The following is an 18,616-nucleotide window of genomic DNA, read 5'->3' as shown; positions in this document are numbered from 1 at the left end:
TGACGTACAGCAAGCCCCACCCCCGGCGCCCCGCCCCGCCCACTGCACCTACAGCCTACTCCGACTCTCTGGGCCCTGCAGCTCCAACGCCGCGTAGTTTTATTTGTCCGGGTAGCACGGGTCTGTACACAATAAATAACACGGATGTAGGGACTGTGTCCTAATCGCGGCAGGAGGCGGGGGTAGGGCTAGACATCGGCCAGGCCTTCAGCCTGCAGCTGGACAGGGGGACTGCAGGGCCCCCGACTTAGGGTGACCTGCGGCTGGAGACTGGGATGGTCACCCCTCAGAGTTCCACGCGCGTGTCGCGGTAGGCCCTGTCCAGGGCCCACTCCGGTTGCCAGTCGGCGCCGCCCTCGCGGGCCAGGCGCGCCATCTCCTGCTGGAACAGCGCCTGCCGCGCCCGGCTGGGGTCCACGTTGATCCAGTTGTTGGCGATCCACTTAGTGCCGCGCGTGACCAGGCAGCCCCCGTGCAGCGAGTAGTCGTCCACGTCGCCCACCCAACCTAGGAGAGGAGGATGGTGTGAGGACGGGAGAGGACCAGAGGGAATCTAGGCTGGGCTGGCTGGCCTGAGCTTGGCCTCCTATTGCCCAAGTGCGTGGCAAGGGCAGGCCCAGCTGTGCACACCTTCTGTGGCAAACATCTGGCCCCAAGGCTTCCTTGGCGGCTCAGCATCTCTCTCCAATGAATGCCTTATCAACACCGCTGCCCTCTGAAATCAGCTTTCTTGCTGCAGGGCCTGTCCACAGCCCTTCCCAGTCTGGGCTACTAAGGGGCATGTGTCCTCAGTCCCAGTGAGTTGAAAGGCTGGGGCATCAAAGAATCACAGGGTTCCAGATAACTCAGGAGGCTGCATGGGTGCAGCCTGCTGAAGTCACTGAGGATGGTCTTTGAGAGGCAGTAGGGGCAAAAAAAAAAAGAAAAAATATGGAGGGGTGGGGGATTGCCAGAACCACCTCACCAGGGTAGCAATCAGAGCTGGGTAAAGGAAGGCAACTCCCTCCAGGTAGCCCTGGCCTGGCCAAGGTCCTCACCTTGCCCATCAGGCAGGTAGTTGTACCAGAAGACAGCTGTGCCCTGGCGGGGCTTGACACGTAGGTTCCCCTTGTCACAGTGCCGCCGAGTGTCACGGAGGTCAACATCATCTTGAATCAGACTCTGTGGGCGGCAGAGTGGTGGGGTTTTCAAGCCACCTGAACTGTAGGGCCAGGAGCCCAAGGCCAGGCAGCCAATGGTGGCTCAAGGGAAACCAGTCGGATGTGCCCAGGGGATAGTTAAGTCCTCATCCCAGGTCTGGCAGCATGTGTACTATTTTTGTTTGCCCAAGACCCTGCCATCCCACCAGAGGAACAGCCCCGTTGGCCCTTACCATTTCATCATAGGTTCTGTTGTCTGCTACAGGGAAGACAGTCTCACCCCCACCGGTGACGTTGTTCAAATAAAACAGCACTGTCATGTAGCTGTAAGGCAGGGGGGCTGTTGAGCAGGTCCCCGGCTGTGGATGCTCCCAGGGGCTTACCTGTGGGCAGGATAAGCTGCCCAGGTTCCCAGGGGCCGGAGGGGCAGGCTGGGATCACTGACAACAGGGCAGGTCTGTACCAAATGTCCCTAGCCCATACTTCTCACAGACCCAGTTTCTTTTTGTGTGTCACAGTTTTTTGGTGTGGCCAAGGTCACAGGTGCGTGCACTTAGCTAAACTATATAACCATGCCTGAGGGCCTGCTGGGAAAGTTGAGCTAGCAGAAGCAGCAGAATCATGCAGATGGCTGGCTGCGACTAGGAGGGGCTGAGCCAGAGCATGAAGAGGGAGGACTTGCCACATGCCTTGGCAGGGGAGGGGGACACAGCTTCAAGGGGAGAAGCTGAGGTCTCCCGCAGTACAGGCAGGATTAACAACCTGGGGAGGGGGTGGCGGAAAGAATCAGGGGTCCAGCCTTGCCCCTTCCTGAGGACGCTGCGGGTGAGTTACAGTATCTGTGGGTACCTTGGTCTGGCCGCTGAGACCAGACAACCACCCCTTTTGGGCCCCTTGGTAAACAGCCTGGGGGGAGACATGTGGTGGGGTGAATTCTCAAGCAGGATGTCCAGCATTCTCCTGGGCCCATACCAAGGTGCGCGCCCACAGGGCAGGGCTGTGCTGGTGTTAGGGGGATGCCAGGTCTGGGAGCCACCCCCAGGTGGGAGTACTTGCCGGCAGGAGGTCTCGAAGGGTACAGATTCATTGGCCACCAGCTTGGTGTGGGAGCAGATGGTCTCTGGGTACACAGGCCCACTGTCCACATGGGCATGGTAGTGGCCTCCCTCGCCATACCGCACGACCTGAAGCGGCTCACTGAGCTCCACGATCTCGGGAGACAGGCGGGTGAGGCGCAGCACCCTGGTGGGCAGCAGGCATTCAGCTGGGCGGCCCCGTGCCAGGGGTGACACCCTGAAGGAGCTGGCCAGGTGAGTGGAGAGCCCGCCCTGAGTGCTGCCCCTATTTCCCCAGGGAGCTCCTTAAGCCACCCTGGACTGGCCCTGTAAGAGCAGGAAGGGGTGGCTCCTGATGAACCAGAGACATCCACTGGCTGGGAAAGATGAGATTTCCATTAAGCTTGGGAGCGGGGAGGAAGACACTTCCTCCAAGAAGGGTGCTGTTTATCTAAAACCCCTGGCTGCTCATAGGCAGGGGGGTCCTGTGGACAGAGTTAAGAGATCATTTCTCTAGTTAGCAGAAAACAAACATTCAATCTAGTACCAATCGCACATGTATATTGTTTGCCCACCATTAGGGCTAATTTGCCTTTGTTAATTGCCTGTTTCCTGATGAGTTCCAGTCCTGAGTTGGCCGCTCAGCTCTGTTCTCTTGGTCCCAACTGAGGACCTCTGTGGGGGCTTGTGTGGTATCCTCCCTGCACCAGGGAGGCCAGGCTCGGGTGCTCACCTCTGGCGGATGGCGCGCATGACGTGGTGGGCGCCTTCGCCCTGGTAGAGCCATGTGTGGTGGCTGTTCCGCACCAGCTGGCTGGACTCTGCCTTGTGGCTCCTCATGTACTTGTGGAAGTCGCGAAAGTCCATGTTGGAGAACTCCTGCAGGCTCAGCACTCCTGCACAGGGCACCCCCCCACCCCGCACCATCAATGCCCACCACACCCATGTCGGGAGGGCAGAGTGGGGAGGCTGCACCTTCCTACCTACCCCTGGCCTCAGGCACTGGGGGGCCATGTGCACCTGTCCCCCAACCTGGACTTGGGTCAGATGAAGTTGGCTTCTGTCACATCAGGCCCTACAGGAAGACCCAGAGAGGTTTGTGTCCTCAGTTTAAGCCCTGATTTGGCTCCAAAAGGATGAAGCCCAACCCCCTTCAGATTGGCCAGAGCAGGCTCTCCATAGGAAGCTTAGGCCACATGGCCAAGACCCCAGGCCAAGGACTGCCCTCGGCCCTCCAGCCTGGCTCTGTAGAGCGTGGTGGCCACCCTCCAGTCCTGTAGAGGGTGAAGAAAGAGAGCGTTCAGTGCTGGGTTTTGCCCCGGGCTTCCACACTGGAGGATGTAAGCTGGAACCGGTCCCCACAAGTTCTCTCATGACCTCAGGTCTCATCCTGGGTGGAATACCCTGGGCTATTCCTGCCTGCTGTCCAGTCTCCCTCAGCAGAGACAACCAGGCCACTCTCCCCAATGAGAACACTCTCCCCTGTTCCTGCTCAACCCGCAAAGCTGGGCTCTACCCTCTCAGGGTTCCGGAAGAGTGGCTTGGTGTCTTTGCTACTGGTTGACCCGTGACACACTCCTATGCTTTGGCTGGGACCTCTCTGAGGGTGGGGGCACTCGAGGGCTGTGAGTGTGTCACTATCTCTGCACACATGGGCGGAAAGCAGCCTGCTCCCTCTCCAGGCATGAGTCAGGGCCAGATTCTTCACTCGGGGTTCACCAACCGTAAGGTCATCCTTCCAAGTCCTATTTCCTCAACTGGTGCAGAACTTGGGCATGAGGGAAATGACTATGCCTGAGACACTTCCTGGGGGTTATTACCAAAGGGGAGGGCACTTCCAGGACAGCTCTCCTGCCCATACCCACCCCCGGCAGTTAGAGGACTCCAGGTAGGCAAGAGGCAGGCAAGGGGGACCCTGGTTAGACCAGTCAGCTGGCGGGGACTGTGTGCCTGGCTGGATAGGCAGATGCCAAGCTGACCTCACTGTTCCTTAGGTCCCGTCCCACCGCTCTGCCCTCTGCCAGCCAGCAGCCATACCTCCTGTACCCCACACACTGCCCGATGCGGCCAAGAGGGTGCCTTCTGGACTGCCACCGAGGGGGAGCGGGCGGGTCCAGCTCCTGCCTCTTTACAGGGTAAGGGCGTGACTGGCCCCTGGCCTCCTCACCTCTGGATACTCTAGAAGCTGGGCCTAGGGGCCACCTGGCCGGGGGGGCAGGAGGAGGCTCTGGGACACACGGTGACGAGATAGGAGCTCACCATCCCCGTCAGGGTCAGCCTTGATGGCAGAGTACATCTCCTGAATGTTCTCTGGGGTCATCCACCGTCCATTCCCCAGACGGTTCTGGGCCAGGACCTACACAGCACAAGATGGGGCCTCAGGAGGTTGGCTCCAGTGACAGAGAGTTGCCAGGGCATACATGGCTGCCCTGTTCTTTCTGGAGGGCTGAGGGTTCAGGTGGCAGGACGTGGGTGAGGACGAAGGCCAGGGCCTGGGCTCCCAGTCCAGACACCTGAGGGCCACGAGCATCTTCCGCCCTGAGGGAGCTGTGGCTCCACCCGGAGCAATGTTGGCTTACCGGAGGCAAAGGGAAGGCCAGGCTGGCATCCCACCCACACATTACAGGGGAGGTGGGTGAGGCCAGGGCCTGGTACGAAGAGGGAAGAGGCATGGTGGGGAGACGACTGTCCACCAGGCCCCTTAGGAAGATTGGGCTCCGTGAGACGCCCTGTATAGGCAAGGGAGCCCACACCCCACCAAGACCTCTCTCAAAAGCCTGGGTGTGAGGGGCACACAGATGTCTGGCTTCCTCGGAGCTGCCACCCCATCAACCGTGAATCTTGTGGGGCTCCCAGCAATGGCAGCAAGGAAACCAGATCACAGACAGCATGGCACCCCGAGCACTGTGGCAATGAGTGCCATCACCCCCAGCAGACGCCCCTGCCGTCCTCCGGGGTTCCCAGGGCAGTATGCGGCCCTCTGGGAAGGAAGGAGGACCCTGGCCCTGCTCTTGCCCAAGGTGAGGTGGCATCAGGCTCCTGTGGCCAGGGAGGAGCAGCATGTGTGACCGGGCCACCAGAAAGACAAGTCGGGGGCACTCCCACCCTGGGGCGGGGGGCTCCTCCAGGCCCCCCACCTCACGCAGCTGCAGGAGGCCGTCGTGGTTCTGATCCAGCAGCTGGAAGAGGTCCAGCGGGCTGATCTGCATTGTGCCCATTGCTTCCTCGTACTCCTCGGTGGGCAGGATCTGGCTGCGCTGCAGCCCCTTCATCTGTGCCAGGTGGATGACGAGCCGACACTCCTCGTCGCTCAGGAAGCCGGGGATCTCTGCCAGGAGAGGAGGGGGTGAGGCCAACGGCCTTCCGGTCTGCAGGGTGCCCGGGCTGGGTCCCGTCCCCTGCCAGTCACCCAGCCAGGAGGACCTCACACACCCCTTTATATCTGCTCTGGACTTGGAGCCCAAGGTCGAGTTGTCCTGCAAAGGCTGGCCAGCGTGGGGACACAGGACCTCTGTCTTGGACGCTGAGAGCGCACGTGTTCCAGGGGAGTCCTGGGAGGGGAACCAGAGCTACGCTGGGGGTGGGCCAACCCACCTTGGGGTGGGACCAAAGGCTCCAGGGTGGACCTGAGGGCCGGTGGGCTGACCTCCACTCCTTAAGCAGGGGAGAGGATGTTGGCAAGTTTGTTCTTTCACTGTTGCTTTTCAGCAGTGTTCAAAGTGAATACGGCTCAGCCCTGCTACCCTTCCACCCCACCCCACATTCCTGCACAAGGGGGTGCTGGTCATCCGCCCAGTGCTGGGAGGTCAGTGGGAGCCACTCAGGTTTTTGGCAGATGCTCTGAGAAGATGCCCCGGTGTTCTCTGCTTTGGGAACAAATGTGTACTGAACTCCGCCTTCCATGCCTGTAAGCCCGAGTAAAGGCCACTCAGGCCAGGGCCCTGGCTCCAGTGTCTGGATGCCCCCACCCCAGCAGCACAAGCTGCCCAGTGGTGCCTGGATCGCAAACCTCACACCTGGCAAGCCCACATGCCAGCACTTCCAGGGGCTGGAGCCTGGGCCCCGTTTCATTCTCTTGTTCCTGGGAGAGACGCCTTCCTTGGACAGGTCACAAGAGGCCCACCCAGGAACTAACCAGAGTAAGAACCAGGCTGCCACTGCGACCCCCGAGAACTCCTGCCCCTCCTCTGGCTTTGCTCTCAGCAGGAAGTTCCAGTTGTTGCCAAGGGGATGGAAAACAGCCACTCAGCCAGGACTGGAGCCGTTTTTAATAGTAATCAAGGCAGATCACACTCAGGGAGCACAGCCTCTGTATCCTGTCCTAAACACGTCATCAACTCTGTAATCTGTATCCTCATCCTAGAAAACCAGGCCCCACGAATTCACCCTTCCCCAGAGAAGCCCCAAGCACAGAGACATTGGCAACTTGGCCAGGGCAACATAGGCTGCTGTCCTGCAAAACCCAGGCTCACAGACCGATTCTGCTTCCACGGGTAGAGGACCCAGATCCAACGACACCGAGGACAGGATACAAGCCCTCGCTCTTGGCTGGCTTGATCCCCTCAACCTGGCAAACCTGGAAAGCATGTGAGCCACGCACTGAGGGGGAAGTGCTGCGGGACAATGGGTTAGACCAAACTGCTAATCCGCAGAGCCACCTCCGGATGGCTTTGAAACATAAACGAACAAGTGAACCAGAGAAAGAAAACACAAGCCCAGGTCTCTTCAGTTTATTAGGTGCCAGTAACTCGCAGGCCCAAAGGACACGCCACTCTCCACAGTCCCCTGCCACGTGCTAATCAAATCAAACAGCTCAGGCCAACACATGTGGCCTAACCAGGAGGGTCTAAGCTCATGGGAGGTGCGCAAACACTGGCTCCTGGGGGGTGGGTATAGCACTATGAAGTTCCCAACCTCAGTCCACCGAGACCAAGGCAGAGAAAGCAGGTGACGGATCGAGGGCTGTGGCTGCCGGTGGCACTGGCTCCCTGGGGCCCTGCAGAGTGCATGCCCATTCCTCAAGCCGTGGTGCTGTGCCAGGGCACTGGCTACACAGAGATGTGGGTACCCAGCTTGCTGGACCATGACACGGTGGCCGAGGCTGTCCAGCAGTCAGCCAGCTAGTTGCCCCTGCTGGCTGGGGGAGGGGTGCCACCCTGACACGTGCCTTTTCCTGCCTCATCTTTGCCCCACTTTGCCTCAACAGGTGGGGCAGGGGCTTCCAGGTAAGGGTGGGGGGCATCTCCCCAGCAGGGGCCACCTCTGCTAGTAGAAGTAGCTCTTCACTACTCACTGCCGTGTGCCTACCAGTGCCGGGGGCAGAGAGGGAGAAAAAGGACTGTTTGGTCAGGGTGTTGCCGGCAGAGAAGGAGCAGAGGCCCAGGGGACAGAGAAGACATGGGCAGGGGACTATCCCTGGTGAGCACCCTTGGTCTGGACCCACAAATCAACAAGGGCTCTTGAATGTTGAGGCCGGGCCAGTGAGCAGGCTGCTTCAGGCTGTGGGGCTGACCACCCTCTCCAGGGAGGTGTGCAAACTCTGCCCCCAGGATCCTGAGATGGAGTCATGGCTCATGTGGTGGTTTTTCCTCTGGCAGAGTCCCAAGACTGCAGGACTGACTCCGCCTCCCCAGCCTCACCTATCCTGGGAACAGCAGCCCCCTCAGTTTCTTCTCTGCAGAGCAGGCCCCTGCCTAGAGCCTCCAGGTGCAGCCTCAGCAGAAGAATGGGCTCTTTCAGAACCTGAGGATGGGGCCCCTCTGCTCTTTGCCAACCCTAGTCCTGGCTGGAACCTGCGGGGTCCTGCAGGCCTTTCAGGATGAGAGGGAGGGCCCTGCTTTCTCCCTCCAAGGTGAGGAGTGAAGGCCCAGAGTGCTGGTCCCCCACCCCCCTCACCCCTGTCCCAGGCACTTGGCATCCACTGGAGTTGGAGGTGGGGGTGCACTGGAAAGGGGAAAAGCAGCTTGGGCGAGGGGAGGGGTGAGGCTGGGAGGGGAGATACAGGGCTGAGGGCTAAGACTTCAGCAAGCAAAGGAGCAAGGCCAGCTGCAGGGCTGTTGCTAGGTAACCATGGTGTCGTTGCTCAGCAACCATGGAGTGTCTGGCTGGGCCTCCAGCCAGGAGCACCCAGAGGCCTTAGCCTGGAATCCAGGAACCGGGCCCTGAGTACACACTGCTCCTGCCCCGCAGGTTCATGTACCTGTGCCGCAGCCAGCTGCATGCCCATCACAGCCTGCCACGGCCACCCCCGGTCAGCCATCCTGCCCTGCAGACGCTTGCCCACCAGCCACAGCCTCTGTGCCTGCCATCTCCAACAGCTCCCTCCCAAGTCTCTGCATTGCTTTTCTTGGCTGGTCTCACCCTTGCTCGGCCCCAGGGGCTACAATCCACCCTTTCAGATCACAACTCCCCGGGATCAGGTAAACGGGTCTCTGGTGGGAAGAAGGGAGGACAGTGAGAGGAACCTATGCTGAGGGCTCCCCTCCTCCAGCCTCACTCAACCCTTCCCCCCAGTGTCACGCGCCGGCTGCAGGGACTGCGGGTTGCAGGACACCAGCTGGTCCAAGGAGGTCCTAGACAGACTCTACACTAGCAATTTTGGTGAGCCCCTGGCATCCAGCACGCCTTCTAGCCCCTTTCAAGTGCGTTCGTTACAGTGCCTGGCTGGGCACTGAGGCAAAAGAGACAGGGCATGCCCGAACGTTGTGTCTGCTTAGAGCGAAGAAGCTGGTTCTCTCTTCCTAAGTACGGGGCATTGCAAACACAATCACATCCACGAGGACAGGCGTTCGCCAGAACCCCGACCCCAAGAGCAGAGCATCCGACAAAAGGGGGCAGTTCACCAGGTGGAGGGGAGGACGGGGTACTCAGAGATGCCAGGCTCATCGCATGGCCCCTCTGATCCCTCCAGCTGTGAAGGTCAGCCTCTCCCAGAGCAACGGGTGGTCCCCAAGACCCTCAGATTCCCAGCAAGAGGTGTTGAGGGTGGGCCTGCTGCCCACCCTGCCCTGGGGAGCTGGCGCCTGGTCTGCGATGCTGGCTGCACCCGGATGCCACGTGTGCACAGCCTCCTGCACGCAAGGCATGCTGGGACCTATGTGCTGAGCGGGGAGGTGCAGGGTCACCGCCGGTCAGTCACTGTGGCCTGTGCTTGGAGCGGGGCCACCGCAATCTACGGCTGGCTGTGTGCTGGAGGCAGCATAGTCAGTGCCCAGAACAGAGGCAACCCAGAACCCAGGTGGGGAGAGCCTGGGATGTGACAGCTAGAGCCTGTGCAGGGGCCCCACAAATCATGTGCTCCCACGGACACACAGACCCCCTCTTGCTGCTGCCCTCTGGGGATATGTGCAGACCAGGGTCCAGAGACACTCTAAGCTTGCCCAGACCAGCAGGAGCACGGCAGAAGTCCACTTCCTGAACCAGCAGTGCTCTGCCTGGCAAAAGGAAGTCAACTGCGTGTGCCGGGCCGGTACAACTAGCTTTCTGCATCCCCCAGCCCTGTGATGCCAGCCTGGCTGATGCCTGCTACTGCCACCAGCACCCCACGCTGAGCCTGAGGGCAGGCGCAAAGCCCTGGGTGACGCTCACCCAGGCACGATGCTGCTTGTCAAGCCCCAGATAGACTCGGTTATATCTTCCTGACCTTTACCGAGTCCACAGTTCCGCCAAGCAACAGGCCTGTGGAACAGCAGAGGTGGGGGGTCCATGCAGAAAACTGTGTTTAGCTGCTCACGGACCTGAACTCATACACATACACTAAAATTCTTTCTCTAATTCTGCGCTTCCAGTGTTTTGTCAAGAGAGCACAGTGATCTTAGGTAGCTGCTGAATTGTTTTTTTAAGCTGAAAAAAGGATGTCTGGAAACCCTACAATAAAGAGGCCATGGTTTTAAAGCGCAGTGCTTTGTGGGAGGCTGTCAATGACTTGTTTACCTTAGATGGTTAAGAAAGTGGAGTAAAACTCTGGCTGGCCCACTGAAGTGCCCCCTGCTGCTCTCGAAGAGGGTGTTAAATCAGGAGGCCCCTCCCCAGGGTAGTGGTGGCGGCCACTCTGTGCAGAGAGACTGAGGGTACCCAGTGAAGCCCTCCAACTGACACACAGCAAATCCAATCAGGCCCCCCACGCGTATAGCTCACCTTTAGGGGCGAACACAATTGCCAAATAAATACAGAAGACCAAGCAGGCTGATGCAACAGAGAGACTGGAAACCTCTTAAGGCCAGTCTGACGTGGAGAGAGGTCCCTGAGGAGGGGAGGCCTGAGCAGAGACCTGATAGGTGTGAAGGCACCCTCCATGAGAACCAAGTCTGAGCCTTCCGGGGGCAGGAACAGCGCATACAAGGGTGCCAAGGCAGCAGTGAGCTCAGAGTCTGCGAATCAACAAAGTGAGGGAAAGAGGGGTGGCAGATGAGAGGTGAGGGCCTCACGGAGGACTTTAAGGAAGGGAGCATATCTGATCTGCTGCTGAAATACAGCAGAGGGAGAAGTAAACCACGTGAGAGAAAGCAGAGAGGTCGATGGTGACTCGGAACTGGAACGCCTCCCAACAGGACAACGGTCTGAACCCTTGGGAAATGCCTACCACAGTCAAGCAGGCATCTGCCAGGAACTCAGAGTGGGCCTTCTGTGGCCCAGGTCCCATTTGCCAAATGGAACAGAGGTGGGAAACAGGAAATGTTCCACAGAGGTGGAGGCACCCTGGGGTAAAACCCAGTCCCCCGGCCCCTGTTTACACCCTGAACACCTACCCCTTGAGCCCGAGCGTCTTGGGTCCCTGATGGTGGGTCACAGCAGGACACAGGTGCAGAAGCCATAGCAGGCCCATTCTCCTTGGGCCCTGCCTGCCTCTTTAGGGCGAAAGCAAGCGGACAGACAGGCCCAGAAAACGGATACTGTGCCTTCTTAGGGTGAGGCTTCCTTCTTTGGGTTCATCCAACACTGCGTTCAGGTACCGCCTCTCCTTGGACACCCTCTCCCCTGTGGCTGGCCTGTCTCACAACTGGACTTCTTATAATCACGGATCACATATCTCTTCTTCATTCTTCTCACCTCGTTTCACCAAGCAGAAAGCCCCCAGACTTTCTGGGTAAAATGTGGGGCATCTTTCACCAAGACTAAGAGGTAGGGTAGGAGATTCGGAGGACAAGAGGACCAGAAGCAGGAAGGTCTTGCTGCAACTGCCCGATTCTCCTAATTGTGCCCTATGTAATGTGTCTGCAGCATCATTTGATGGCTTAACCAGAATCAGTTTGCTGCTGCTGCTGCTGCTAAGTCACTTCAGTCGTGTCCAACTCTTAGCGACCCCATGGACTGCAGCCCACCAGGCTCCTCCGTCCATGGGATTTTCCAGGCAAGAGTACTGGAGTGGGGTGCCACTGCCTTCTCCGAGAATCAGTTTACCTTTGGTCAAATCTCTTTTGCTTCCTGTTATGTACCCTTGGTGATTTCAAGTCTGGGCTTCTCACTCTCAGCTTTGTAGGACTTGGATGCAACTTTGTTAGGGGGTTAGGGGTTATGTCTCATGGCTCACTTAACCTAACGTATGTCTGAATTAAGCATATACGGGTCCAATAAAGGCGGATGAGAGAAGAAAGCACGCCCACCTCATTGTGTCTGTCTCACATCAGTGTAGTGGTAATGGGGAGAGTTGTTCCCTTTGCCTGGATCACTTGTTCCTTGACAACTTCGCCTCACAGCTCCTGCGGGTCTTTGCTCAAATATCTTTCTCAGGAAGGCCCACCCTGGACACCATACTGAGACTTTCAACCCCAGCTGAAATTCTGACTTACTTGTCTGTGCTCACTTATCACCATCTGCCACACACCAAGTGTGTTTGTTTAGTCTGTCTCCTCACTGGAACGTCAGGTGTTCTTTTTGTTTTCCTATTGTGTCCAATGCTGTGTTCCCAGCAGCTCAACAGTGCTTTGCACAGACTTCAGCGTTGCGCAGTAACAGTGTGCAAAGGGGCTCTGTCTTTGAGAGCCCCTCCCACCAGAGGACTCATATCCCAGCCTACTTCCCCTCCAACAGTGTGCGTATCTCACAGGTCTGGGATAATCCCCAACCAGGGCCTTCTGCCCCAGGGCTAACAGCAGTGCTCAGATGCTCTGCTTCACTCCCCAGTTCCCTTCCGACAGCCCCTTACCCACTCCATTCCCCAGGAGCCAGGAACACCTCAGGTCTGCAGGTAAGTGTGTCCCTGAGGCTGGGTACCCAGGACGGGGGCTGGGAAAACCTATCCTGGGCAAGGTCATAGGTCCGGGGACCCCCATCTTGTTGATACTACTAGACTCTGAAGGACTTCAGAGTCTTCATAACTAGCACGCTGGCTCGACAGTGCAGACACTAGGGGAAGCCTGCCTTCTTTGAATCCCAGCTTTACCCTGATCTGGCTGTGTGAGCCTGCCAAGTAATTGGGGCTCGCTGTGCCTCACTTTCACCCCCACTAGCCTGACAGTGGGATCTCCTCCCACCTCACAGTGGGGTTGTGAGAATTAAGCCCAAAGATCATATGAAGTCCAGCACATAACAAGAGCTCAGAAAATGTGAGCTATGGAGCCAGTTCCCAGTGAGGTCACCCTGGAAGGCTCTGCCTACTGTAATGGCCAAAAACGCCATCCTAAGAAGAATCCCAGAGCACAGAAAGCAGAGGCTGGTTTTGGGGGTACCAGTTTATCCACATTTGGACAGCCTGCTTCTTATCAGACCAGAGGGCCCATTATGGGAGTGGAATCCCCCCTTCTATCAGCGAGGACCTGGTTATCAGTATCTCCAACCCTTCCCCCATTCCAGAGTGTGACAGAATTAACCAACTCAGAGAGGGTCCAAGACAGTTTCAATGAAAGGTTGATAGGCACTAGCTTCTAGGTCACATGGCCCAGCCCTGTGATGGAAGGATTAGCTGCAGAAAGTGGAAGTCACAGAAGGGAGTGTGGAAAGGTCACCCTGTCACCCTATTTTGGAGGTGGGTGCGGGGACCTCACTTGCGGGCAACCTCTGGGTGGAAAACACAGGGCTACTTTGAAGCAGCCATTTTCAAAACAGAAGTCACGTGGTCAAAGGAGCCTGAAGGCAGCCACCGAATCGCAGCCCCTGGCCCTTCCCGGGGGACGCCCGGCGAACTTACCGAAGAGCAGCGGTTTGAGGCTGAGGGTTCGGATGAAGTGATCCCTGTCGGCGACCAGCTGGATCTTGCGCTCATGCCCCACCTAAGGGAAAGCGGCATAGCGGGCAGCTAGGGAGGAGGAGGGAAGAGGCGCCCGGGCCCAGGGCGCGGCGGCGGGCGAGTGAGGGGGTGCGCGCGGCAGGTCGCGGGCAGCGCACGGAGCAGCCCCCGGCAAGAGCGCCAGCCGCTTCGGGCTTGGTGGTGCAGGGCCTCACCTTGATGCCCTCCAGCCGGGTGAGGGGAGCCAAGGCGGGCGCGGGCCCGGGGCCCTGGGCGCGGCGCTGGAGCCCGGGGTCGCTGCTCTCGTCGCCGTTGCTGTAGTGCACGAAGAGCAGCAGCGCCAGCACGTTGCCCAGGTACAGGTGCACGAACACCATCAGCACCAGGAAGTAGGCGCGCGAGCAGATGCCGCGGGGCTTGCACAGCGGCCGGACCGGTGCGTCCTCGCAGTCGCCCAGCCCCGCCGCAGCCTCGGCCGCGTCGTGACGCCGTGGCGGCCACTGCGGACTCGCCGCTTCAGGCCGCGGGCCTGCCGCCGCCGCCGCCATGGCGCCCAGGCTGCGCGCGCACCCAGGGGAGGAGCCGCGGGTCGCACGCGCCGCGCCGTCGCCAGGACAACGGCCGCGGAGCCAGCGCGCGCCGCGGTCACCTGGAGAGGGTGCCGGGGGACGCCGCGCCCGCGCTGCACTCGAGATCTCCCGGCCCTGGACCCCGACCCACACTGACGTGTCTCTTTCCTGAGGTGGGTTATTGTCAGGCAGAGATGCACACTCCCCAGGGCAGAAGCCGCGCCCCGCACAAACGTAGATGCACAGGTACTGGTAACCCCAGTGGTAGTTTTCTCCTTTTTAAGACTCACTTCCCTTATCCCAGAAAAGTATGGTCTGCATTTTGTCGCTCCCGGAGTCGGGTGGCAACAAGGAGGCTGGGCCAAAATATGACTCAGTACTGCAGCGGGTTGGGGCGCCTTGGAGGCCGATGACTGAGCAAGTGATGGTGTGGGACCCATGGCGACACTGACGCTCGCCACTGCAGGTCAGGAGCGCCTTAAAGGTCTATTCTGCGGTGGGTGTGAACCTCGCAGGGAGGTCAGCAGGAGTCAGGTAGCAACTGCCTGATGTACGGGGTCCCATAGACTAGGGGACCCGGTCTGGAGCGGCCACAGAGGGCTTCCTGGAAGAACCCTTGGCACCGTTAACAGTAACCTGCAGGAGCGCAGCAGGCGCATAGGGAACCCTCCTTGCCTCACTGCTGCCACATTCGAAAAGGGAGAAAGGGACTTCTCCCTAAATGCGTCTTAAACGTCTTGGAAGCAAGTTAAACAGCTTATGCCCAAATATGGAGGTGAGAGGACATACCAAAGCTTGGTCTTTTTTTTTTTTCGTGCTCTGCTCCACACCACCCTACCACCCCGGAGATATGCAGACAAGGGCAACATCATTCATGGGGTCCCCACAGGCGGTTTCTCCTTACCCTGTTAAGGCTCCCCTCCCCCTCCAACTTCCTCTCAGAAAAGTGAAGTGTACCTTTTCTGGTCTTCTCAGTGGGACCTTCTCTTGAAGGTGCTATACACAATGACAGGCTTCATCAGTATGCCGTACATGGCTTCATCCAGTCAGTCAGTCAAGTCACCCCTAGGGACTATGTTATCAATCTCCTTAGGATACTAGAGAAACCACTGTCCAACAAAATAAGTTCTAGATGCCACACACACTTTTATAATCAGAAACTTTCAGTTTATTTTGACTAAACCACTCAACTTTGAGCAGATGACATTGCCTCAACTTTTTCTTTGACGAAAACAAAGATATATGGTAAATTTGTGAAAACACTGTGCCTTTCTTTGCAGGGCAGAAACATTCTGCCTGAACTTTTCCATGTTCCTGATGATGTTAGGCACGGAAGGAAGTTCTCCACAGGTCAAGGGCTGCAGGCTGCGGTCTGGGCACAGAACCTCTTGCAGCTCCAGAGGGTGGGGGTCACAGCCGGCTGCAAGTGCACTGTGTGGTAGTTATACAGGCCAAACAATGCACAGGATGGGACCTAAGGTACAGAGCTGCAACTCTGTGCAACTCTGCAACACCGCCTACTGCTGCCATGGCGGTGACCCTCAAAGGACGCAACGGAGAGGTGAACATTCCAGACACTAGGATCTTCCATGTGCCCACAAAGCAGTCGTGCCCCACCTCTAGGTGGACACTCTCCTTTGTTTGTCTCAGCGCTGTCCCATTCTGGATTTGTCTGTTACACTAACTTGTCCTCTCATTCCACCCCATGGTCCCTTCCTTGCAGGTGATGACAGGAAGAGGCAAAATATGACTGGGGAGAAAGGGGGCCTGCAGCCAACCATGGACCCCGTGACCCCAAGAGTTACAACTGTCCTCTGTCTTCCGAGAGCGATTCAGTTTGCAACTAACCTGGTACCTGGGGGAATTACTGACTGAGGTGAAAATGTTGGAATATCAAAGAATTTCCAACACAATATTCACAGATTTCCAAGCAACTCTTCCAGGAGGTCAAGGAGGCCCTGAACAAGAGCCACAGGAACCCCAGGAATCAGATGCAACTTCTGAAAGGCCCACAGGACCAGGTTCAGGACAAGCAGGATACCATGCAAACCGTTTGTTCCTTTGCACTGTGAAAAGACTGGCCTTTTCCCTGGCCAGCCTCCTGGTATAGGAGCGGGGACCACAAATTAGGAACCCCACCCACCAGCCTCAGACTCCAGACCCCAGAGGTGTTGCCCTTCAACACTGGAAACCAGGCAAAGGGGAGCACACCCCACCCCCAGAGCAGGTCATGGAGACATACACTCCCAGTTAACATGAAAACAATTTGTGCAGACACAGCCCCTGAGCCAGGCAGACCAGAGCCCTAGGGAGGGCTCTGCTTAACTCTGACCTTGACATTCACCAGAGGAGCGCACAGCAGGCCAGCATCAGGTATGGCTGTGTGTGAACCTGGTTGGAGTCCCTCCACGGGAACACTGGCATGAAAGAAGAGGCCGAGGTAAAACAAGTCTTTGGGGGAATGACTCCCTTTGAAAGTGGATCTCTCTCTTCAAGAAACAAAACTGTGCTGAACTCTCGTCCCCTGGGCTGGAGGACCACAGCTCACCTATGCGCTCTGCTGTGGGCTCTGGCCTAAGTGGCCAGGCCCAGGTAAAGCTCACTTTCAAGATAAATGAGTCCACAGACACGCAAGTGCCGTTGGACATGATGATACCAGGGGCAAGATTCTGTTCCGTATTGTCTCTAACTGCCAAGGTGAGGCAGCAAGCACCCTGATCAGAGAAGGGTCTACAAGGACCAGGCAGGAGGCATGGCGTGATTCTCTGCACACCGTGGTGTTCCACAGGCCAACCCCATTTTCTACCATCTGCCACCCATGCTCTTCCCTTGGGGCTCCAGCTGTGGCCAAAGGCGTGTGAATCTGGAAAGCAAGTACCACCCGTGGCCCTTGTGCAGCAAACATCCTGAGGCAAGGGGGGCGGACAGCATACATTCTAAGTAAAATAGCTAGAGGGTAAAACACTCCAAGGCCAGTTTATTTTTAAAAAGGGTTCTGTGTCATTCTATGGTTTGGTTTGCCCCCTGGTTTTGTTTTTTTTGTATAATTGTACAACCTTTGAAAATTACATAAGTTGTAATGATCTAATACTATTAATAGTCATTCAGAAAAACTTTCCTTCCCTCCCAGCAACTATCCAGGGGGAATTAACGGTCCTGAGAAGAGGCCAATTCAACGGGGCCTCTACCCTGGTGGAAACAAAAAGCAAAACGAGGAGGGAAAAAAAAAAACAACAACCAGAAATCGACTAAGAGGTGAGTGGCCAGTGTCTCTCAGGAGTGGGGGCCTGGCTGTCGCCTGGGGTCGTGAGAGGCAGGGAGCCTGCAGCATGCAGCACGGCAGCCGGGAGGCCTCGCAGCCACATCGTCCTCATGCCAGCACGCCTGAGTCCCAGCCTAGGTGTCGTGGAAGTCCTTCAGCAGCGTCCTCCTCCGCTGCTCTGCTATGTGCATCTGGTTCTCTAAGTCCTGCACCAGGGAAGCAAGATGCCGGCTTGCATGGCCCAGCCCCGTGATGACGCGCTAGCTGAAGCCGCCTCTGCCCGGGCTCCGAGGCGTCAAAAGCACAGCCCTCCCCACACTTCTCAGTGGCAGCCTCCAGCCCCCAGCCACCATGGGACTGATCAGGACACCAGTTCTCCCTTGCCTGCCAGAGGGTCCCAGAGGACAGTGGTCACTTACCCCTCTGTCATAGCTGTCCGCCCGCTCGACCTTCCATGACAGGTTTTCGATCTCAGCCTCCAGCTGAGCCTGCTGGTATTCAAACTGTATGGGTAGAGCAGGAGGGTCAGAAGGAGAGGGGACGGTAGCCAGGGCAGGGCCTGCAGACGGGAGGGGCAGAGGCAGCACCTCAGGCTCGCAGGAGCTCTAGACAGCCCGGGTGCTGTCCTCAGAGGGCAGTGCTACTTCCTGTATCCAGAGCCAGAGGCCGATCCAATGGCTGCCAACGGAGGACAGCCATGTGGCCAGGCTGCGCTCGCCCTCCACCCCCAAAGAAAGGGGAAGGACTTAAGCCATGGAGGAGAATGCTCCTGACATACGGGGAAATGGCTGCTGCAAAAACAAGCCAAAGTGGACATTCACAGACACTGTGCTCGCTGAATACTTCGTTTTTTTCAGCCTTTCTGAAAATCAAGAGTCTTCAAAAATTTCAGATCATTTGACTTAGTAAGTATATGCCTCTTTCACAAAGAGGTTTCCCAATGTCTTATTTGTGATAGTGAAAAACAGAAAGAATAAACACCCCAAATGATGGTATGACCATATTATGGGACATCTATGCAATTATTAAAAAATGGCATTTTTCAGCTGCAAAAACTGTTGTAACAAAATATATCATATATATAACCATGATTATAGAAACAGTACTAATTTTCAAAGGCTGGAAAATGCTAACAGTGCTCATTTCTTTCTGGGCAGATGATGGATGATGTAAATGTTTTCCTAATTTTTTCAACATTTGAACAATCAGTGTGAATCACCTTATTAATTGGAGAGGAAACAACCCCTATCTAAGATGAAAATTACACAAAGATGCAAATGAACTCCACAGTATTTAGGAACACGCATGCTGGGTATCCTCCCAAAACATAAGCACTGGTTCCCAAGTGGTCATGGATATTTTCAGCCACCACCCTAAAAAATATAGCTGTTAATGGCTTCAGTACACCTGCCTTCCTATTACACAAA

The 18,616-nt window shown here is 57.1% G+C and overlaps 2 protein-coding genes across 4 annotated transcripts in view; both read right to left on the bottom strand.

Annotated features, from left to right (window-relative positions):
- Positions 1–54: 54 nt before the first annotated feature.
- On the bottom strand, positions 55–13,939 carry P4HTM (prolyl 4-hydroxylase, transmembrane). The gene is made up of 9 exons (XM_055413795.2): positions 13,574–13,939; positions 13,320–13,401; positions 5,332–5,522; positions 4,454–4,550; positions 2,928–3,090; positions 2,196–2,381; positions 1,373–1,463; positions 1,038–1,161; positions 55–507 (listed from the first exon to the last, which is right to left on the bottom strand). The coding sequence occupies exons 1-9, from the start codon at positions 13,904–13,906 to the stop codon at positions 287–289; spliced, it is 1,488 nt and encodes a 495-aa protein (XP_055269770.2). The 5' UTR covers positions 13,907–13,939; the 3' UTR covers positions 55–286.
- A 2,940-nt stretch (positions 13,940–16,879) lies between these two features.
- ARIH2 (ariadne RBR E3 ubiquitin protein ligase 2) overlaps positions 16,880–18,616 on the bottom strand; it is a 36,942-nt gene continuing 35,205 nt past the window's right edge. For 2 of the 3 annotated variants that reach the window (XM_055413774.2, XM_055413776.2), the window contains 2 exons: positions 17,609–17,692; positions 16,880–17,395 (listed from right to left, as the gene is read on the bottom strand). In XM_055413774.2, coding sequence (XP_055269749.2) covers positions 17,324–17,395; positions 17,609–17,692 — 156 coding nt within the window. In that variant the 3' untranslated portion in view covers positions 16,880–17,323. Of the gene's footprint in view, positions 17,396–17,608; positions 17,749–18,616 lie in introns of all 3 variants that reach the window. The other variant, XM_055413775.2, reaches the window with a different exon arrangement.

Source organism: Moschus berezovskii, chromosome 24 (assembly GCF_049115385.1).
Source record: "Moschus berezovskii isolate FMDL1 chromosome 24, NW_MosBer_1.0, whole genome shotgun sequence".
Classification (NCBI taxonomy): domain Eukaryota; kingdom Metazoa; phylum Chordata; class Mammalia; order Artiodactyla; family Moschidae; genus Moschus; species Moschus berezovskii.
Note: the sequence above shows the minus strand (reverse complement) of the source record. Positions and strands in the feature narration are given on the sequence as shown.